Genomic DNA, 19202 nt, shown 5'->3' on the forward strand with positions numbered 1-19202 from the left:
CAAAGCAGCTGACAGAAATGCTACGCAGCATCTTAAACCAGCTTGGTGCAGTTTGGCTAGTTTAAGGAGACTGGCTGAAGCTCTGCCTAAACAATATGTGGATGGAAAGCACCACTTGCTACTGGAGAGGATGATGATGATGAAGTTCCAGATATTGTAGAAAATTTTGATGAGGCTTCCAAGAATGAGGCAAACTGAATTGAGTCAACTTCTGAAGAAGATAAAACTTGAAGAAGTTACTGGGAGCTGCTATTTTATATTATGACTGCTTTTAAAAAATTTTTGTTTATGGATCTGATAAAATCTAGTTCTCTAAAATTTTTAAGTCCAAGCCCCTTGGACACTGCAGCTCTTTTCAGTTTTTGCTTATAAACAATTCACCCTTTGCAGCTCATTAAGATGAAGAAGCCTGGGAATAAAGTTTGAGACAAAGGTTAATAAAGTTCTTTAGTCAAAAAAAGAAGAATTGTGCCTACTTCATAAGATTGTTGAGAAGATTGTATTAGACACACATGCAGAAACATTTAGAACAGTGCCTGGCACAACATAAATGCTGGCTTGGAAAAGGTAAGCTATCTTTCTTAAGACATACTGCATTTATAACCTTATTCCTGGTACCCCTCACCTCTAGAATGAAGGAGGCTGGGCAGTGTTCACTCCTGGCAAGTGAGAAGAGTAATGACCAAATAACTACTATGGAGTTACACACCTGGTTTTCATTCTGGCTCTGTTTGGAGATAGTTGCATGGAGAAGATATTACCCCTCTTCCAGCCTTAGTTTCCCCACCTTTAAAGTAGAGAGAGTGTTGTTGTGAGGATTACATGAATTCATGCATGTCAAGGCACTTTTTCTTTATTTCAGTAGCTTTTGGAGAACAAGTGGTTTTTGGTTACATGAATGAATTGTATAGTGGTGAAGTCAGATTTTAGTGCACCAGCCACCCAAGTATTGTACATTGTACCCAATATGTAGTTTTTTATTTTTCATTCTCCAACCCTTCCCCTTCTGAGTCTCCAATATCTATTATACCACTTTGTATGCCTTTGTGTACCCATAGCTTAGTTCCCACTTATAAGTGAGAACATACAGTATTTGATTTTCCATTCTTGAGTTACTTCACTTGTAATAAGAGCCTTTAGCTCCATCCAAGTTACTTCAAAAAACATTATTTATTCCTTTTTTTATGGCTGAATAGTATTCCACGGTGTTTATATACCACATTTTCTTCATCCATTCATCAATTGTTGGGCACATAGGTTAATTCCATATCTTTGCGATTGTGAATTGTGCTGTGATAAACATATGTGTGTGGGTGTCTTTTTGATATAATGACTTCTTTCCCTCTGGGCAGATACCCAGTAGTGAGATAGCTGGATCAAATGGAAGATCTACTTTTGGTTCTTTGAGAAATCTCTATACTGTTTTCCATAGAGGCTGTACTAATGTATACAATATTGTTTGACTCTGTGTCACCACGCAAATTTTACCTTTAATTGTAATAATTCCCACATGTTAAGGGAGGAGCCAGGTGGAGGTAATTAAATCATGGGGCAGTCTCCCCCATATGGTTCTTGTAATAGTGGGTGAGTTCTCATGAGAGCTGATGGTTTTATAAACATTTGGCATTTCCCCTGATGGTACATTTTTTCTTTGCCTGCCACCATCCACTTAAAATGTAACTTGCTCCTCCTTGCCTTCCACCATACTTGTAAGACCTCCCCAGCCATGTGAAACTGTAAGTCCAATTAAAACTCTTTCTTTTGTAAATTGCCCAGTCTCAGGTATGTATTTATCAGCAGTGTGAAAACAAACAAATACAGTAAATTGGTACCGGGAGTGGGGTGCTACTAAAAAAAATCCCAAAAATGTGAAAGAAACTTTGGAACTGGGTAACAGGCAGAGGTTGAAACAGTTTGGAGGCTCAGAAGAAGACAGGAAAATGTGGGAAAGTTAAAAACTTCCTAAAAACTTGTTACATGGCTTTGCCCAAAATGCTAATAGCAATATGAAAAATAAAGTCCAGCTGTGGTGGTCTCAGATAAACATAAGGAACTTGTTGGTAACTGAAGCAAAGGTAACTCTTGTTATGTTTTAGCAAAGAGACTGGTGGCATTTTGCCCCTGCCCTAGAAATTTGTGAAACTAAACTTAAAAAAAATAATTTAGGGTATCAGGTGAAAAAAAAATTCTAAACAGCAAAGCATTCAAGATGTGACTTCGGTGCTGCTAAAGACATTCAGTTTTATAATAAAAGCAAAGCATAAAAGTTTGAAAAATTTGCAGCCTAACAATGCAATGAAAAAAAAAAAATCCCATTTTCTAAGGAAAAACCGAAGCAGGCTGCAGAAATTTGCGTAAGTAACAAGAAGTTAAATGTTAATCCCCAAGACAATGGGGAAAGTGTCTCCAGGGCATGTCAAAGGTCTTCATGGCAAGCCCTCCCATCACAGGCATAGAGGTTTAGGAGGAAAAAATTGTTTCTTGGGCCGGGCCCAGGGTCCCTCTGCTGTATTCAATCTAGGGACTTGGTGCCCTGTGTCCCAGCCACTCCAGCCATAAATAAAAGGGGCCAAGGTACAGCTCAGGCTGTTGCTTCAGAGGGTGCAAGGCCCGAGCCTTGGTGGCTCCCATGTGGTGTTAAGCCTGCGGATGCACAAAAGTCAAAAATTAAGGTTTAGAAACCTCTACCTAAATTTCAAAAAATGTATAAAAATGCCTGGATGCCCAGGCAAAAGTTTGCTGTGGGAGCGGGGGATGCATAAAAAACCTCTGCTAGGGCAGTGTGAAAGGAAAATGTGGGGTCGAGCCCCGACACTGAGTCCCTACTGGGGCACCACCTAGTGGAGCTGTGAGAAGAGGGCCACTGTCCTCCAAACCCCAAAATGGTAAATCCACTAACAGCTTGCATCTTGCACCTAAAAAAGCTGCAAACACTCAATGCCAACCCACAAAGGCAGCCAGGAGGAAGGCTGTTCCCTGCAAAGCCACAGAGGTGGAGCTGCCCAAAACCATAAAAACCCACCTCTTCCATCAGTGTAACCTGAATGTAAAATATAAAGTCAAAGGAAATCATTTTAAAGCTTTAAAATTTAACTGCCCACCTCTTACATCAGCGTAACTGGAATGTAAAATATAAAATCAAAGGAAATCATTTTAAAGATTTCAAATTTAATTGCTCCACTGGATTTGAAACTTGCATGGGGCCTGGAGCCCCTTTGTTTTGGCCAATTTCTCCCATTTAAAATGGCTGTGTTTACCCAATACCTGTACCCCCACTGTATCTAGAAAGTAACTAGCTTGCTTTTAATTTTGCAGGCTCATAGGCGGAAGGAATCTGCTTTGCCTCAAATTTTAAAATGTAAACTTTTGGGTTAATGCTAAAATAAATTAAGGCTTTGGGGGACTGTTGGAAAGGCAAAATTGGTTTTAAAATGTAAAAACATAAAATTTGGGAGGGACCAGGGGCAGAATAACATGGTTTAGCTCTGTGTCCCCACCCAAATCTCACCTAAAATTGTAATAATCTCTACTTGTCAAGGGTGGGGCCAGGTGGAGATAATTAAATCATGGGGGTGGTTTCCTCCTACTGCTCTCATAATAGTGAGTGAGTTCCCACAAGATCTGATGGTTTTATAAGTACCTGGCATTTCCTCTGGTGGTACATTCTCTTTGCCTGCTGCCATCCACATACAATGTAACTTGCTCCTCCTTGCCTTCTGCCATAATTCTGAGGCTTCCCCAGGCATGTGAAACTGTAAGTCCAATTAAACCTCTTTCTTTTGCAAATTGCCCAGTCTCAGGTATGTCTTTATCAGCAGTGTGAAAACAAACTAATACAGTACATTTCTACCAGCAGTATATAAGTGTTCCCTTTTCACCACATAAACGCCAACATCTATTGTTTGTAGACTTTTTAATAATAGCTATTCTGGTTGAGTAAGGTTGTATCTCATTGTGGTTTTAGTTTGCATTTCCCTGATGATTAGTCACATTGAGCATTTTTTCATATGTTTGTTGACCATTTTGTATATCTTGTGAAGGTACTTTGAAAATATGAAATACCAAATGAATGTGAAGGATTATTATTACATTGAAATAGTAAAGGCTATCATTAATTGAGCCCTTGCTATATGAAAGACACTGTACCAAGTGCTTTAAATGAATATTATTTATTTAAATTCATATTATTTCATGCTCAAAACAATAGTACCAATGACTGGATATTACCATTTTTCCAATTTCATAGGAAAGGCATGATGGTCAATTTTTTGTGTCAACTTGGCTGAGCCACAGTGCCCAGATAATTGGTTGATTATTCTGGATATTTCTGTCAAGGTATTTTAATAGACGAGATTTACTTTTAAATTGGTGGACTTTGAGTAAGGCAGAATACCCTGCATAATGTAGGTGGGCTTCATCCAGTCAGTTGAAGAACTTTTTTTTTTTTTTTTGAGACAGAGTCTCATTCCATCATCCAGGCTGGAGTGCAGTGGTATGATCTCGACCCACTGCAACCTCCGCCTCCCAGGTTCAAGTGATTCTCATGCCTCACCCTCCCGAGTAGCTGGAATTACAGGCATGAGCCACCGCGCCTGGCTAATTTTTGTATTTTTAGTAGATACAGGGTTTCACCATGTTGGCCAGGCTGGTCTTTAATTACTGACCTCAAGTGATCCACCTGCCTCAGCCTCCCCGACTGCTGGGATTACAGTCATGAGTCACCATGCCCGGCTTGAAGATCTTAATGGAATTAAAGACTGACCTTCCCTGAGCAAGAAGGAATTCTGACAGCAGACTGCCTTTGGACTCTGACTGCAACTCTTCCCTGGGTCTCCAGCCTGCCTACCTACCCTGCAGATTTTGGACTTGCACCACCAAAACTGTGTGAACCAATTCCTTAAAATAACTCTTTCTCTATGTATGTACATATCTTATTGGTTCTGTTTCTCTGGAGAACCCTCACTAATAAATATGGAAACTGAAGCTTAAACAGGTGAAGTCACTTACTCAACATTACACAGCTGGTCTGTGGCAGAGCCAGAAACCTAGGGGTCATCTTCCTTGTTACCGTTCTGTCTTATATGTCTCTGAATTAATTCACCAGCAAGTCCCATTGATTTTATTTCAAAAATGGATGTTAGTCTTCCTTCCTCTATCCAACTCCTATAGCTGCATGGATTTTTGCAGCAGCCACTCAATTGGGCTTACCATATCCTGTCCATTCTCTACAGGGCCTGCAAAAGTCCTTTTCTTGTATCACAAAGCAGACCCTATCATTCCACTCTTTCGAACACTTCCTATTGTGTTTAAAATAAATAATGCTTGCCATGTGCCTAGTACTGCCATGCACACTGTGGCATGTTAACTCACTTAATCCTCACAATAACAGTATGAATAGTGTCATTATTTTCCTCACTTTTCGGAGGGCATTACTGAGGCACAGAAAGATTTGGTAACATTCTCAAGGTCACATAGCTAAGAAGTGACACAGTCAGAATTTGAACCCAGGGAGTATGGTTTCTGAGTCTGTGCTATTGACCACTGAACCGCACTAACTTTGAGTATAGCCAATGCATACTTTCCTAGGGCTTACAAGGTTCTTTGTGAGCTGGTCCCTGCCTTACTCTCTACCCTCCTATCATGCCACTTGTCTCCCTCTCTTACTGTGTCAGTCACACTAGCCTTCTTTCTGTCTCTCAAGTGTACCAAGTTGTTTCAACCTGAAGGCCTTTGCATGTGCTATTCCTGCTGCCTCCCCTCAACTTCCCGTAAGCCTCACTGTCTCTTCCTTTTTTTTAATTGTAATCCAAATGTGTCAGGATCTTTCCCTAAGTCTCTACACAACTGACTCAGCTGAAATGTCACTTCCCTGGTTTGCTAGGATGACCCTTTGATAGTATATGTCCTCATGGCAATAGGATCTCTTAGAGATAGCTAAATGCATTTCTCTCCTCCACTGTCCAGTTTCCATCATCTAGCAGCTTAATCACTTACAGAACTAACCACATTCTAACACACATACACACACACACACACAAAAAACAAAATCAGCATCATATGAAAACTTTAAAAGCAATGATATCTTAAGAAGAAGCTCCTCACATTATATCATAGAACTGTTTGGTGTTTTCTCAGTCTTTTCTCTAGCACAGAATCCAGGAAGCCTTGGGTTGGGGCAGAAGGGATTGTTCCTTGTGAATAAAATTCCTATTGGATTTCTTAGCACTCATAGAAGGAGAAGGTATGATCTTCTAAGGTATAAATTCAGGGAAGTGGGAAAGATCATACTCTGCCCACCCAAGTGTGCGTCTCCTCTGTCCTGCCAGGAATAATAATTACTCCCCACACAGATACAGAGTAGCGCAGTTCACACAACACTTTCCCATCTATACCTGCTCAATCATCTGATTCTCACAGCAGACTGGGAAGACAAGCGAGGGCTATGTGATAGTTAATTTTAATGTATCAACTTGACTGAGCCACAGGGTGCCCAGATATTTGATCAAACATTACTCTGGGTGTGTCTGTGAGGACTTTTCCAGATTCAATTAACATTTGAATAAGTAGACAAAGTAAAGAAGATTGCCCTCCACAATGTGGATGAGCCCCCATCCAATCAGTTGAAGATATGAGTAGAACAAAAAGGCCAAGTAAAAGGGAATTCCTCCTGCCTGACTGCTTGAGCTGGGACATTGTTTTTTTCTAGCTTAAGACTTTGGACTGAAACATCAATTTTTCTTGTGTCTCAATTCTGATGGCTTTCAGACTGGCATTCACACCATCAGTTCTTCTGGTTCTCAGGCCTTCATACTGGGGCTACACCTACACATTAGCTCTCCTGGGACTTGAGCTTGCAGAATGCAGATCTTAGGACTTATCAGCCTCCCTAATCATGAGCAAATCCATTATAATATCTATCTATCTATCTATCTATCTATCTATCTACTTATCCACTCACCCATCCATTCTATTGGTTTTACTTCTCTAAAGAACCTTTACTAATACAAGATATTACCCTCATTTAATTGATAAGGATCCTGAAGTTCAGAGAGGTTTAGCAATTTGGCCAAGGACACATAGTGACAGCTGCTGGTGGAGGCAGGACTCAAACCCAGGTCCATCTGACTTTTAATCATACGTTTTTCCCATGAAATTTCTACAACAGACCTTCATTTCAGTCAGAGTATTTGAGATTGCCTATCATAATATCTGTGTAATTTGCCTCTGGTTGTCAAATGCAACCCTTCTCCTTTTCCAACCCACTCTGCCAGTGCCCTGTGTTGCCAAAGGAATCCTCCACTACTTTGTTTCATCATGTCATTATCCTTTCTACCAAGCAAAGCTTCTGAGCTCTTCTTGTTCTAGCCCCAGTACACATTGCCAGAATTACAGGCTGCAGCCACACCAGAACACTAATGTGCTATTTCCAGAACTTATTATTCCTTTAATGCCTTGATTCTTTATCTTATATTGTACTCTCTGCTTGGAACAACTCATGCTTCACCTACCATGCCTACTCCCCATCCCATGCAACTGTGCTATGTGAAAGGCTGTAAAAAATGCAGTTTATATAAAAACCCTAGAAGATAACATAGAAAACACTATTCTGGACATAGGCCTTGGAAAAGATTTCATGACAAAGACACCAACAGCAATTGCAACAAAAACAAAAATTGACATATGCAACCTAATCAAACTAAAGAGCTTCTGCACAGCAAAAGAGACAGAGTGAACGAACAACTTACACAATGGGAGAAAATGTTTGCAAACTATGTATCCAACAAAGTTCTAATATCCAGAATCTACAAGGAACTTATACAAATCAACAAGCAAAAAAAAAAAAAACAAAAAACAACCTCATTAAAAATGAGCAAAGGACATGAACAGTCATTTCTCAAAAGAAGACATACATGTGGCCAACAAGCATATGAAAAAATATTCAACATAATTAATCACTAGAGAAATGCAAATCAAAACCACAATGAGATACCATCTCACACCAGTCAGAATGCCTATTATTAAAGAAGTCAAAAAATAACAAATGCTGATGAGGTTGCAAAGAAAAGGCAACATTTATACACTGTTGGTGGGAATGTAAACTAGTTAAGCCACTGTGGAAAGCAGTTTGGAGATTTCTCAAAGAACTTAAAACAGAGATACCATTTCACCTAGCAATCCCATTACTGGATATATACCCAAAAGAATATAAATCATTCTACCATAAAGATATATGCACATGTATGTTCATCACAGCACTATTCACAATAGTGAAGACATAAAATCAATCTAGATGCCCATCACAGTGGATTGGATAAAGAAAATATGGTACATATACACCATGGAGTACTACACAGCCATAAAAATGCAAGAACATGTCCTTTGCGGCAACATGGATGGAGCTGGAGGTCATTATCCTAAGCGAATTAACACAGAAACAGAAAACCAAGTACTGCATGTTCTCACTTACAAGTGTGAGATAAACATTGAGTACACATGGATACAAAGAATGGAGCAACAGACACTGAGGCCTACTTGAGGGTGAAGGATGTGAGGAGGGTGAGGATTGAAAAACTACCTATCGAGTAATATGCTTATTACCTAGGTGAAGAAATAATCTATACATCGAACCCCATGACACACAATACGCCCATATAACAAACTGGCACACATACTCCTTGAACCTGAAATAAAAATTAGAAGATACAAATAAAAATAAAAAATAAAATAAAAAGTACATTTAAATACTGTCTCTTGGAAGCCCTACACAATACCCTGAACCCCTCACCCACCACATTCTTGCTCTCCTATTTCCTTACATTATCTTCTATATATATTCCTAAAGCACGTAATCCAGTCTGTCTTTATTTCCCCCCTACTCAGTACTAAGCTGCTTGAAGACATAAGCCACATCTTCCTTTGACTCTCCCACATCTCAGCCCAGTACATTTTGTGTGGGGGATAGAGGGAATGCAGGATGAGAAAAACCCCCTTTTTCCAAAATCTTAAGCAACAATCCAATGTATAAAGCAAAGGGCCCAGGTGCTCTAGACCAGAGGTGAGAGATCCACACTCCTTTCTGCTCCTTTCTCCCCCTCACCAAGGCACTGCCATGGTAACCCTAGGGCTCAGAGCCAGGAGTCTACAAACCTTTTCTGTAAAGGGCCAAATACTGAATTTGTTAAGCTTTGGGGGCCATATGGTCTCTGTCACAACTATTCAACTCTGCTTTTGTATCACAAAGGCAGCCATACACAATAAGCAAATGAATGGGCATGGCTGTGTTCCAATGAAGGTTTATTTATGGATGCTGAAATTTGAATTTTATTATAATTTCATATACTTGTACCACCAAACACTATTCTTCATTTGATATTTTCCTAACAATTTAAAAATGTAAAAATCATTCTTAGCTTGTTGGCTAGATTTGGCCATCAGGCTATAGTTTGTTGACCCTTGATCTAAGGAGTCGAGCTAGATTATCCCCAAGGTCATCCAACTTGGACATTATAGCTCAGGCAGTCCAGAAGCAACATGAGCACTGTGCAGAGAGTAAAGCCTGAAACAATAGTGCTGACATGTAAATTCTAGAAAGTAGATAACAAAGTGGACTGTTCCAGGTTAGGAGAATTAAAACAGAAGGAGATTCAAGTTCTGCTCCTACCTCTCACTTTCCCAGGCTGTATGGCACTTTTAAATGCTAGGTAGTTCATCTACCCTCAGAACTTCAACTGTCATCAATATCTCCCAATCCCCTCTGAGCTCAATATCTGATCACCAACTGCCTATTAGATATCTACAATGTAAGACTGTCCAAGCATCTGAAACTCATCAGGGCTGAGACTATACTACTGTACTAGTCATCTCTTCCCCGTAAATCCTCCAGAAACACTGCTCTATTTTGCATCCCCTATCTCCATGAAGCATGTCATGTATTAGCCCATTCTCACACTGCTAATAAAGACATACCTGAGACTGGGCAATTTATAAAGGAAAGAGGTATAATTGACTCACAGTTCAGCATTGGCAGGGGAGGCCTCAGGAATCTTACAATCATGGCAGAAGGGGAAGGAAACACATCATTCTTCACATGGAGGCAGCAAGGAGACGTGTAGAGCAAAGAGGAGGAAAAGCCCCTTATAAAACCATCAGATCTTGTAAGAACTCAGGCACTATCACAAGAACAGCATGAGGGTAACTGCCCCCATGATTCAATTACCTCCCCAAGTCCCTTCCATGACACGTGGAGATTATGGGAACTACAATTAAAGATGAGACTTGGGTGGGGACACAGCTAAACCATAGCATTCCTCCACTGGCCCCTCCCAAATCTCATGTCCTCACATTTCAGAACACAATCATGCCCTTCCAACAGTCCCTGAAAGTCTTAATTCACTCCAGCATTAACTCAAAAGCCCAAGTCCAAAGTCTCATCTGAGACAAGGCAAGTCCCTTCTGCTTATGAGCCTGGAAAATAAAAAGCAAGTTAGTTACTTCTTAGATACAATGAAATTATAGACATAAAGATACCTAGATACAAAGACATTGGGTAAATAAGCCTGTTCCAAATGGGATAAATTGGCCAAAAGAAAGGAGTTACAGGTCCCATGCAAGTCCGGAATCCAGTGGAGCAGTCAAATCTTAAAGCTCCAAAATAATCTTCTTTGACTCCATGTCTCACATCAGGTCACTCTGAAACAAGAGGTGGACTCCCACAGGCTTGGGCAACTCTGCCCCTCTGGCTTTGCAGGGTACAGTCCCCCTCCAGGCTGCCTTCATGGCTGGCATTGAGTGTCCGCAGCTTTTCCAGGCACACAGTGCAAGCTGTTGAATCTATCATTCTGGGGTCTGGAGGACAGTGGCCCTCTTCTCACAACTCCACTAGGCAGTGCCCCAGTGGGGACTCTGTGTGGGAGCTCCAACCCCACATTTCCCTTCCACACTGCCTGAGCAGAAGTTCTCCATGAGGGCTCCACTGCTGCATTGAACTCCTTCCTGGACATCCAGGCATTTCCATACATCCTCTGAAACCTAGGCAGAGGTTCCCAAACCTCAATTCTTGACTTCTGTGTACCCGCAGGCCCAACATCATGTATAACCTGCCAAGTCTTGGGGCTTGTACCCTCTGAAGCAATGGCCTGAGCTCTATGTTGGCCCCTTTTAGCCACAGCTGAGATGCAGGTCACCAAGTCCCAAGACCTTACAAAGTAGCAAGGCCCTGGGCTGGCCCATGAAACCATTTTTTCCTCCTAGACCTCCAGGCATTTGAGGGGAGGGGCTGCTGGGAAGACCTCTGACATGCCCTGAAGATATTTTCCTCATTGTCTTGGCGATTAATATTTGGCTCCTTGTTACTTATGCAAATTTCTGCAGCCAGCTTCAATTTCTCCCCCAGAAAATCGGTTTTGCTTTTCTATTGCATTGCCAGGCTGCAAATTTTCCAAACTTGTATGCTCTGCTTCCCTTTTCAACATAAGTTCTAATTTCAAACCACATCTGTGTGAATTAATAAAACAGAATGCTTTTAAGGGCACCCAAGTCATCTCTTGAATGCTTTGCTGCTTTGAAATTTCTTCCACCAGATATCCCAAATCATCTCTCTCAAGTTCAAAGTTCCACAGATCTCTAGGGCAGGGGCAAAATGTTGCCAGTCTCTTTGCTAAAACATAGCAAGAATCACCTTTGCTCCAGTCGCAATAAGTTTCTCATCTCCATCTGAGACCACCTCAGCCTGGACTTTTTGGTCAAAACCATTCAGTGGTTGATCAGTGTCAATTCATAGTAGATCCTCTACATTTGTGTTGAATACATTAATAACCCGAAAGTACCTATAAAAAGGCGCTTTCTCCCCGTTTTATGTAAGATAATACTGAGAATAAAGTAGATTTGACAATTGGTAATAGTTTCAGGACTGAGAAACGTAAAAGCCAGGTCCTAAACCTAGGTCCTAAACCATTCTCTAGGAAGCTCCAAACTTTCCCACATCTTCCTGTCTTCTTCTGAGCCCTCCAAACTGTTCCAACCTCTGCCCGTTACCCAGTTCCAAAGTTGCTTCCACATTTTGGGGTATCTTAATAGCAGTATCCTACTCTGCTGGTACCAATTTACTGTATTAGTCCATTTTTGTACTGCTATGAAGAAATACCGGATACTGGGTAATTTACAAAGAAAAATAGGTTTAATGGACTCACAGTTCCACATGGGTGGGGAGGCCTCACGATCACAGCAGAAGGTGAAGGAGGAGCACAGGCACATCTTACATGGTGGCAGACAAGAGAGCCTGTGCAGGGGAACTGCCCTTTATAAAACCATCAGATCTTTTGAGAACTCACTATCATGAGAACAACATGAGGGTAACTGACCCTATGATTTGATTACCTTCCCCCAGGTCCCTCCCATGACACATGGGGATTATGGGAACTACAATTCAAGATGAGATTGGGGTGGGGACACAGCAAAACCATATAACCATCCATCTAGTTTCACAAAAAGACTGTCACTAGTAGGAAGCATAGGAGGACTAGGATACGTCAAGTCTTTATTGATCCTTCACAAGATTGATGGCAGCATTTTTACTATTAGCAACATCTATCAGGCTTTGGCCCACAGTCCAAAGCTGACTACAAGCCCTTAGATTCTGTGTTTCTACAATCGCAGGCATATAGTTCAACTAATCATGACAATGACTGCAGTTTGTCTCCCAAAAACATCATTCTTCCCTTCTTCCTCTGTATTAGAAACCCTACTCCCAATTTTTAAGTGTACACTTGCCACCTAGTTTATATAACCACATATCCTAGCTTCCCTTGCAGCTAGCAGCAGCCATGTGACACAGTTCTTCAATGAGACATAAGTAGAAGTATTAAATAGGACTTCTAGGAAGACTTCTTAAAAAGGAGGGGTGAAGAACTTTTCCTTCTCTTTTGCCTTCCAAAATTATGGATGTTAATAGATTTTCTTGAGCTTTAGCACTCATCTTGGACTATGAATAATGGAAGCCAAGTGCTATGGATGACAGAGGAGAAAAGTCTCTAAAGACTTCCTGAAGCTGCCATACTGGCCCAGATATGCCTGTCTCCTGATTTTTTTATGTGAAAAGATAAAACCTGTGTGTTTTAAGTCAGTATAGATATACTTCTGTTATTCATAGCTGAATAAAGTAAAATCAGCTGTTAAACCTTGCAGTTGGTCATTCCATCTGGAGAGATGGCCACCGAGTCATATATGACTCTTACGCAGGTCATATGGTATTGGGCATGGAATTGGTCCACAATTCCATATTCTTATCCAGAGTGGTGGCACACCAAAGATGTGGCAATGGGAGCAGACAACCCTGAGTGCAAGCAATAAGAGTACAATAGCTATAGAGAATTTTTTTAAGACTAAAAGTCAAAGCATTTTCTATCACCTTGCACCAGCAATTTTAAACAATGTTAGAAATAAAAAAATCCTTCCTTAATACAAAAAACAAACAACAACAAAAACAAAACAAAAAAACTTTGGTTGGTCAAAGTTTAAAACAATTGTTGTGGTTACTATTGACTTTTAATAATATATATGAAGCTTGAAATTAGCACCTTTTTATTTATCCTTTAATCGACACTTTATTCTACATGGAAGTTGACTCAGAGAGCTCCCAGTTACATCGTTGGCCCCTGACGCACACAGTTGTAACTACAAGTGTTCGTTCAGCTCATTTCAGTTTGTAAAGGTTCAAAATCATTAAAGATACCATTAGGTCAGTTTTGTGTCCGTAATCCCTCTGGTACTATATGTTCCAGCATTTACATAGTAGGTTGAAAGTAAACAATAATAACGTAGTGATTATAAAGACAACAAAACAGAATGTGGGTCACTTCAATTCTGTCATTCTGTGTGACCAATTGTAGTTTTATGTGTGCTTAAAATCTAAAACAGTGAAACAATGAAAATTGAAAGGTGTAATACTTCTGTTTAGTGAGTGCACATTGTAGTTTATACATGAGATAAATTGTGAATTTGAATATCTTTACCATTAAAATGTGTTGTTTTCCTCGGTAATTGAAAATAAAAGAACAAATCAAGAAAATAATAAATAGTACTGATGATTATTACTGAAAATAATTTTTTCATGTATAAGACTATTAAAAATGATCCATTCCAGATATTATAGATAAACAATAGGTATACCACAACACTGAAGTGCTAATAATACACTTAATCTTCTTCTCCAGAATTCCAGAAAGCAGGGTATTAATTTATTGGTAGTCCACATAGAACCAAGTCTCAATTAGCCCTACCATGGTCAGAAGTCCAAAAGCAGATCACTCGAACATTGACTTAGATATGAAATGCCCCTCCATGTATACACCCACTCTATGTTCTTTCTAGCCCTACTCTTAGTGATCTGAGGGTCCGAGCAGGTGACCAGAAAGGAGAAAGACACGTATCATCTATAAACAATGATGTCAGTCATTTCATATAGATCATCTCCACCATTATCACCCTGATCCAAGCAACCATCACTTCTACCCTGGGCCTCCTCACAGTTCTCGTCCTTGTCCCACTACAATTTAGCCTCCTGTTAAAATTTAAGTCAGATCATGTCCCTCATCTGTTCAAAACCTTTCAATGGCTCCCAATCTCACTCAGAATAATGCCCTATAAAAGTGGCTGTTTTCTCTCTGATTTCATCTATCCTTCTTCCATGTACTAATTCTTTATCCCAAGGACATTGGCCTCCTTGCTGTTCTTTAAACAAACCAGTTGTGTTCTTTCTGGATGTTCCTTGTGCCTAAAATCCTCTTCTCCTAAACATATACACAGAGCTTGTTCCTGCACTTCCTTCACATCTTTGCTCAAATGTCCCTTAACTAGTGAGGCTTCGACGGATCTAATATACCATCCAACTTCCCATGTGTCTCTATGCTCTTAACAGGTTTTATTTTTTTTCCTAGTGATTACCACCTCCTGACATAGTGTATATTCATTTCTGTTATGGTTTAATGAACCTCACAACCCCTAGAATATAAGCTCCATGAAAGTGAGGAATTTTTTTTCATTGTGATCTCCCCTGAACTTAGATCAGTGTCAATTCATAGTAGATGCTCTACATTTGTGTTGAATAAATTCATGACCCGATAGTACCCATAAAAAGGCACTTTATCCCCATTTTATGTAAGAGAATACAGAGAATAAAGTAGGTTTGACAATTGGTAATAGTTTCAGGACTGAGAAACGTAAAAGCCAGGTCCTAAACCTCAGATTTGTTACTCTGAGAACAGTGTTCTTTCCAATTTAGACATACTGGCTAACCCAGCACAAACTGGCATTGCAGAAAGAAGCCAAGAATAAATAACAGTTTACCATCCAGTGTGAACTCACAGTTTAGCATCCTCTATGAGACAGATTTTGTTCTGTAAAATCTTGAACAATGTTTTATGTTCAAGGGCCATGATTTACATGTAACACTTTAAATAAGTTACTACAGTCAAATGTACTAAAAAGAAATCTCACTGTTATAAAAAGCTCAGTTTGTACTTCGGGCACCTTGCAAATGAAAGAACAAGAAGCAAAGATCTTTCAGCTAGCCACATTATAAAATGGTGGCTAGATACACAATCCCTATTTGTTCGTAATGAGCCACTAGTTAAATTTTATCCAACACATACTTCTAGGAATTTGAGAATCTAAGACCTGGAAGGAATTTTGGTGCTTATTAACATCCACATTTAATAGGTAAGAAATCTGAGGCCCAAAGGATTTCTATTAGTGGCAAGGTCAAAACTTAGAGGTTCCCTGCCTCTCAGGCAAGAATAGAGTTTACTACTCCCATCTCTTGAATTCTGGTAAACAGCTAAATAAATGCTTTCATCATATAACATTCATTGCCTCAGCCCTCTAAGAATATTATGAGATTTTTCCCCATCAACCAATCCTTAATTACACAGTCTCCACAAGATGTCTGCCACCCTTTTCTCTCTCATACACTGTTGGCAAAACTTCAAATTTCTTCATTAATTTAACCTGCTGTCAATGAGTGGCTCTGGGCCCCTATACTTCAATATATTTGGGAGAGGAAGTAAGTCTCACCCTGACCCAGTTCCCAGTTGCCAGATATGCCAGGACTGGCATGGATTTTTTTCAGGTAATTTTTTTTTTTTTTTTTTTTGAGATGGAGTTGCATTCTTGTTGCTAAGGCTGGAGTGCAACGGCACAATCTCGGCTCACCGCAACCTCCGCCTCCTGGGTCCGAGTGATTCTCCTACCTCAGCCTCAGGCATGTGCCACTACGCCCAGCTAATTTTGTCTTTTTAGAGATGGGGTTTCTCCATGTTGGTCAGGCTCTTCTTGAGCTCCCGACCTCAGGTGATCCACCCGCCTCGGCCTCCCAAAGTGCTGGGAATCCACGCGTGGGCGGCCGCGTCCGGCTTTCAGGTAAATTTAATGGCACTCGATCATCCTGAAGAAAGTCCTTTCCCAAGATCATGACTCTGTTCCTTTCTTCCTCTCTCAGCACCATTTGAGCAAATGATTGGTGGAGCAGTGGGGAAGGACTGTGGCAGTCAGGAGACTCAAGTGCTAGACTCAGCTTTGCCTCCAAGGAGTTTGTGGCCCTGGGCAAGTCTCTCCCACTCTCTGGATCTCAGCTTTCCTGGTTGGACAGCAAGGACTCTAAGGTCTTTACCTGCTCTAATCTTTTCTGGTTCTACAAACATTTGACGTAGCTTTAATGGGACCTCAGGGAAGTAGGGAGGTCTGGGAAGAAGGGTCTTTTGAAGCCCCAACACATAGGCATATGAACCGGATGCCCTTAAGAACCACTGACACAGAGATCTAACAAAACTCTGAGGAAGGGGACAGCTCCTTTGAATATAGTCCTAGCCCACACCAGATTCCCTCTTCCCTTCCACAATGAAAGCAAAAAAGGAGTTAAATATCAGTTTTTGCCCAACCACTTCAGGCTACTTTCCTTCATCTGCGGGTTATGGGTGGCAGCTTAGAAGTGTGGGCTATTGCCATCAGTGCCTGCTGACCCAACCTAACTGCCTTCTAAGGCCCTTTTGCTTATGCCTCCCAGCTGAGGACAAAGTCATGGTGGCCTCCCACTCCCCAGAGGCCCTAACCAGGCTTAAGCTGCTCCTGGCTAAGTCAGAGAGGCATCAAAATGCAGCCACCACTTCCTCTCTGCAAAAGGAAGTCATTCCAAGGTCTCCAGGTGGAGAGGGGAACACCATGGCATAAAATGAACTGTTGGAGGATTATACTAAACACACACACAAGCACACACTCCTTGGGAGGGAGAGAAGAGCTCTGTTAACTGACTGTGGCCCAAACCCATTTCCAGAATGTGGGTTTCTGCAGCTGTCTCTCCTTGACAAAGCCCCAAGTGTGGACAGGGTGACCCCAGCCCAGACAAGGAAGGGCTTTAGGGCTCCCTCAGGCAGCTTCCTGAGAGAGAGAGTGGCTCTCTGGCCCTCATGCCCTGGGGCTGACCAGGGAAAGGAGTTGCAGGAAATCTAGTTGGGGGCAGGGGGGAGTCATGCAGCTCTCCCATAAGGCCCCCTCCACAATTCCAGGCTTTGTGACCGTCCCCTCCCCCCACAACCCCGTGCCAGCTTGTCAGCCTCCTGCGAGCTTCACTGCTTCCAGAGAAGCCCTCTGCCATCCCCCTTCCCTCTCTGGCCTCCCAAGTGACCCCTGGGATGTTCGTGGGCACATAATCTGGCCCCCACCCCTATTCCACCTTAATCTCAGAGGGAGATAGAAAAGTGGAGGGGGATGGTAGGGGGGGTTCCTGGGCAGGCAGGCGAGCAGGGACTCCTAAAATGGCCACAGCAAGCTCACTGGTGTCTCAAGGACGGCGGCTAGGGCGGTGGGCAGAGGCCAGGGTGCTCACTGCGTTGTGGCTCGTTGGAGGAACTGGAGGTGGGGCTGGGGGACTGGGAGGCTCAAGCAAGGGAAGCCAAGGCTACATGCACTCACCATTCCCGATCCGCCCCTTATCCACTGCATGGTGCTTGCGAAGTCCGGCTTCTCTGAGGCCCCGTAGCTGGCGCGAGTTGTCGCGGGCTGACTAGGAGGGCTGGGCTGAAGCAAGCGAGAGCCCCAGCGCCCCCTCCGCCTCCCCTCCTCCACAGCCCTACAACCCAATCCCCTCCGCCCCGACCTCGCCTTCAGTCAGTTTGTTCCATGCCAACCGGCAGGCACTGTCTCTCCGCCCTGCTGCTTCTAGAGGTCTTGGCAGGGAGAGGTGCGAGTGTGGCGGGTGGGGGTGGGGGGGTCCCAATGGGCTGCTTTTGTCCCCCACCAAGGCTTGAGAACTGTGGGGGTGGGGTGCAGGGAGAGGATGGGGGCGAATAGCCTCCGCCCGCCCAGGAGAAGGCAGCTGCTACCTCTGCCTGCCTCCGGCCGCGCTGGAGTTAGATGCCGTTTATTGTGGGGCTTCCCAATTGTGTCGAGTCAGCGGAAAGTCCTTTCCAAAGTTACCAGAGGTGTTGGACCAATCTCCAGAATAATAAGATCCTGCCCCAGTGGAGCCAAGCCAGCACTCTCATGCCTCCCTCCCCCACCCTCCCTCTGCATACTCCCCTAGGGTCTTCTCTCTTTGTGTACTATCTGAGAGCTTTCATCTGCATTACTTTCACTTCTCAGAACAACCCTGTAGAGGCAGGCATTAGTATCTCCAATTTACAGATAAATAAATGGAGGTTTGGAAGAGGGAAGGGGCATAAGATCACATTAAAGAAAAAAAAAAAAGATAAATCCTCGACTTTACCCTCTGCGGCTTTCCAAGCCTCTTTCGGCTATCTCTCCCTTTCTATCTCACACACACCACTCCAGGCTTCTCCTTCACACCCTCAGGAACATGAAAGGTAGCTTGTTGATGGACGAATTTTCCATTTGCTTATTTTGCTGAGAATGAGTTGAATGTACATCAGCAAAACAGGCAAACGGAGAAACCACCCACCTCTTTATGATTCCCCCAACTCTGGGGAACACAACACAGGCTGGTACCTTTGCTTAGGCTAAAAATTGACTTTGTCAGTCACACTGACATCTGTTATTATCCCTTATAATCCTCACAGTAACTCTATGAGATGGACACAACAGGCATTCTTAATTGCCCACCATTACAGACTTGAACACTGAAGCCCAGAGATTGAAAGACTTCTGCTCAAAGTAGCACAGCCAAACAAGACAAAAATCCAAGGCTCCTGACTAGA

General features: G+C 42.2%; 1 protein-coding gene across 2 annotated transcripts in view; it reads right to left on the minus strand.

The window, feature by feature from the left end:
* ARHGEF9 (Cdc42 guanine nucleotide exchange factor 9) overlaps positions 1-18375 on the minus strand; it is a 160016-nt gene extending 141641 nt beyond the window's left edge. Inside the window, exon 1 of one of the 2 annotated variants that reach the window (XM_054471702.2) lies at positions 17962-18375. In XM_054471702.2, the coding sequence (XP_054327677.1) occupies positions 17962-17991 (30 nt within the window). In that variant the 5' untranslated portion in view covers positions 17992-18375. The remainder of the gene's footprint in view (positions 1-17961) is intronic. The other variant, XM_054471708.2, reaches the window with a different exon arrangement.
* Between the last annotated feature and the right edge of the window lie 827 nt (positions 18376-19202).

The sequence above is a fragment of the Pongo pygmaeus genome, chromosome X, assembly GCF_028885625.2.
Source record: "Pongo pygmaeus isolate AG05252 chromosome X, NHGRI_mPonPyg2-v2.0_pri, whole genome shotgun sequence".
In the NCBI taxonomy this organism is placed as follows: Eukaryota; Metazoa; Chordata; class Mammalia; order Primates; family Hominidae; genus Pongo; species Pongo pygmaeus.